This window comes from Tupaia chinensis, unplaced genomic scaffold (genome assembly GCF_000334495.1).
Source record: "Tupaia chinensis unplaced genomic scaffold, TupChi_1.0 Scaffold000330_1, whole genome shotgun sequence".
Lineage (NCBI taxonomy): Eukaryota > Metazoa > Chordata > Mammalia > Scandentia > Tupaiidae > Tupaia > Tupaia belangeri.
Genome location: NW_006159824.1, coordinates 921,629 through 922,276, shown reverse-complemented (window position 1 = coordinate 922,276; position 648 = coordinate 921,629). Strand labels below are relative to the sequence as shown.

At 63.7% G+C, this 648-nt stretch overlaps 1 protein-coding gene across 1 annotated transcript in view; it reads right to left on the bottom strand.

The window, feature by feature from the left end:
• FXR2 (FMR1 autosomal homolog 2) overlaps nucleotides 1-648 on the bottom strand; it is a gene marked incomplete at its 5' end in the record, with an annotated part of 29,634 nt that extends 28,986 nt beyond the window's left edge. Inside the window, 1 exon segment of the mRNA XM_006151786.2 lies at nucleotides 456-648. Coding sequence (XP_006151848.2) covers nucleotides 456-648 — 193 coding nt within the window.

Genomic DNA, 648 nt, shown 5'->3' with positions numbered 1-648 from the left:
AAGGAATCTCTGAGAAAGATGAAAGGATCTAATATGGGACAGAGAGGACCTTCCCAAGGGGGTCATGTGGGAGAAGAAAGAGAATTCTCCATGTAGTTGGACTGTGGGGAAGATGTGATTAAAGGTCTAAGGTATGTCTTCCACCAGCAAACGGGAAAAGTCTAGTAAAGCCGGGGAAAGAGGCTCTCCCGGGGGGCGGGGAGCGCCGCCCCAGGCACGATGCCTGGTGCTCCTTCTCTCAGAGACCGGGGTAAGGCAGGTGTGACAGAGGGTGGAAAATAAGAGGAAGAGGTTAACTCCCAGCGGTGTCCCCGGGAGGGCAGCGGTGGGAACATGGGTCTAAGGTTCTAAAGGTCTGGACTTGACTCCGCAAGCTCCATCCCGCCCCACTCTTCTCTGCTCTGCCTGGGGGAGGGGGCTATGGACGGGTGTCCCCAGTCGGCGCGCCGCCTCACCTTGTAGAAGGCCCCGTTGGAGCCGCGCACCTCGACGGGCAGTCCCGGCTCCACATCCCCCCCAGAGGCCAGGCCGCCCATGGCGCCGCCACCACCTCCGACTCCCCCGGCGGCGGCTGCAGCAGCGGTCTGAGTGCGGGCCGGGCCGGGCCCCCGGCGGCTCCCGGGAGGAGGAGCCGGAGGGGGAGCCGCG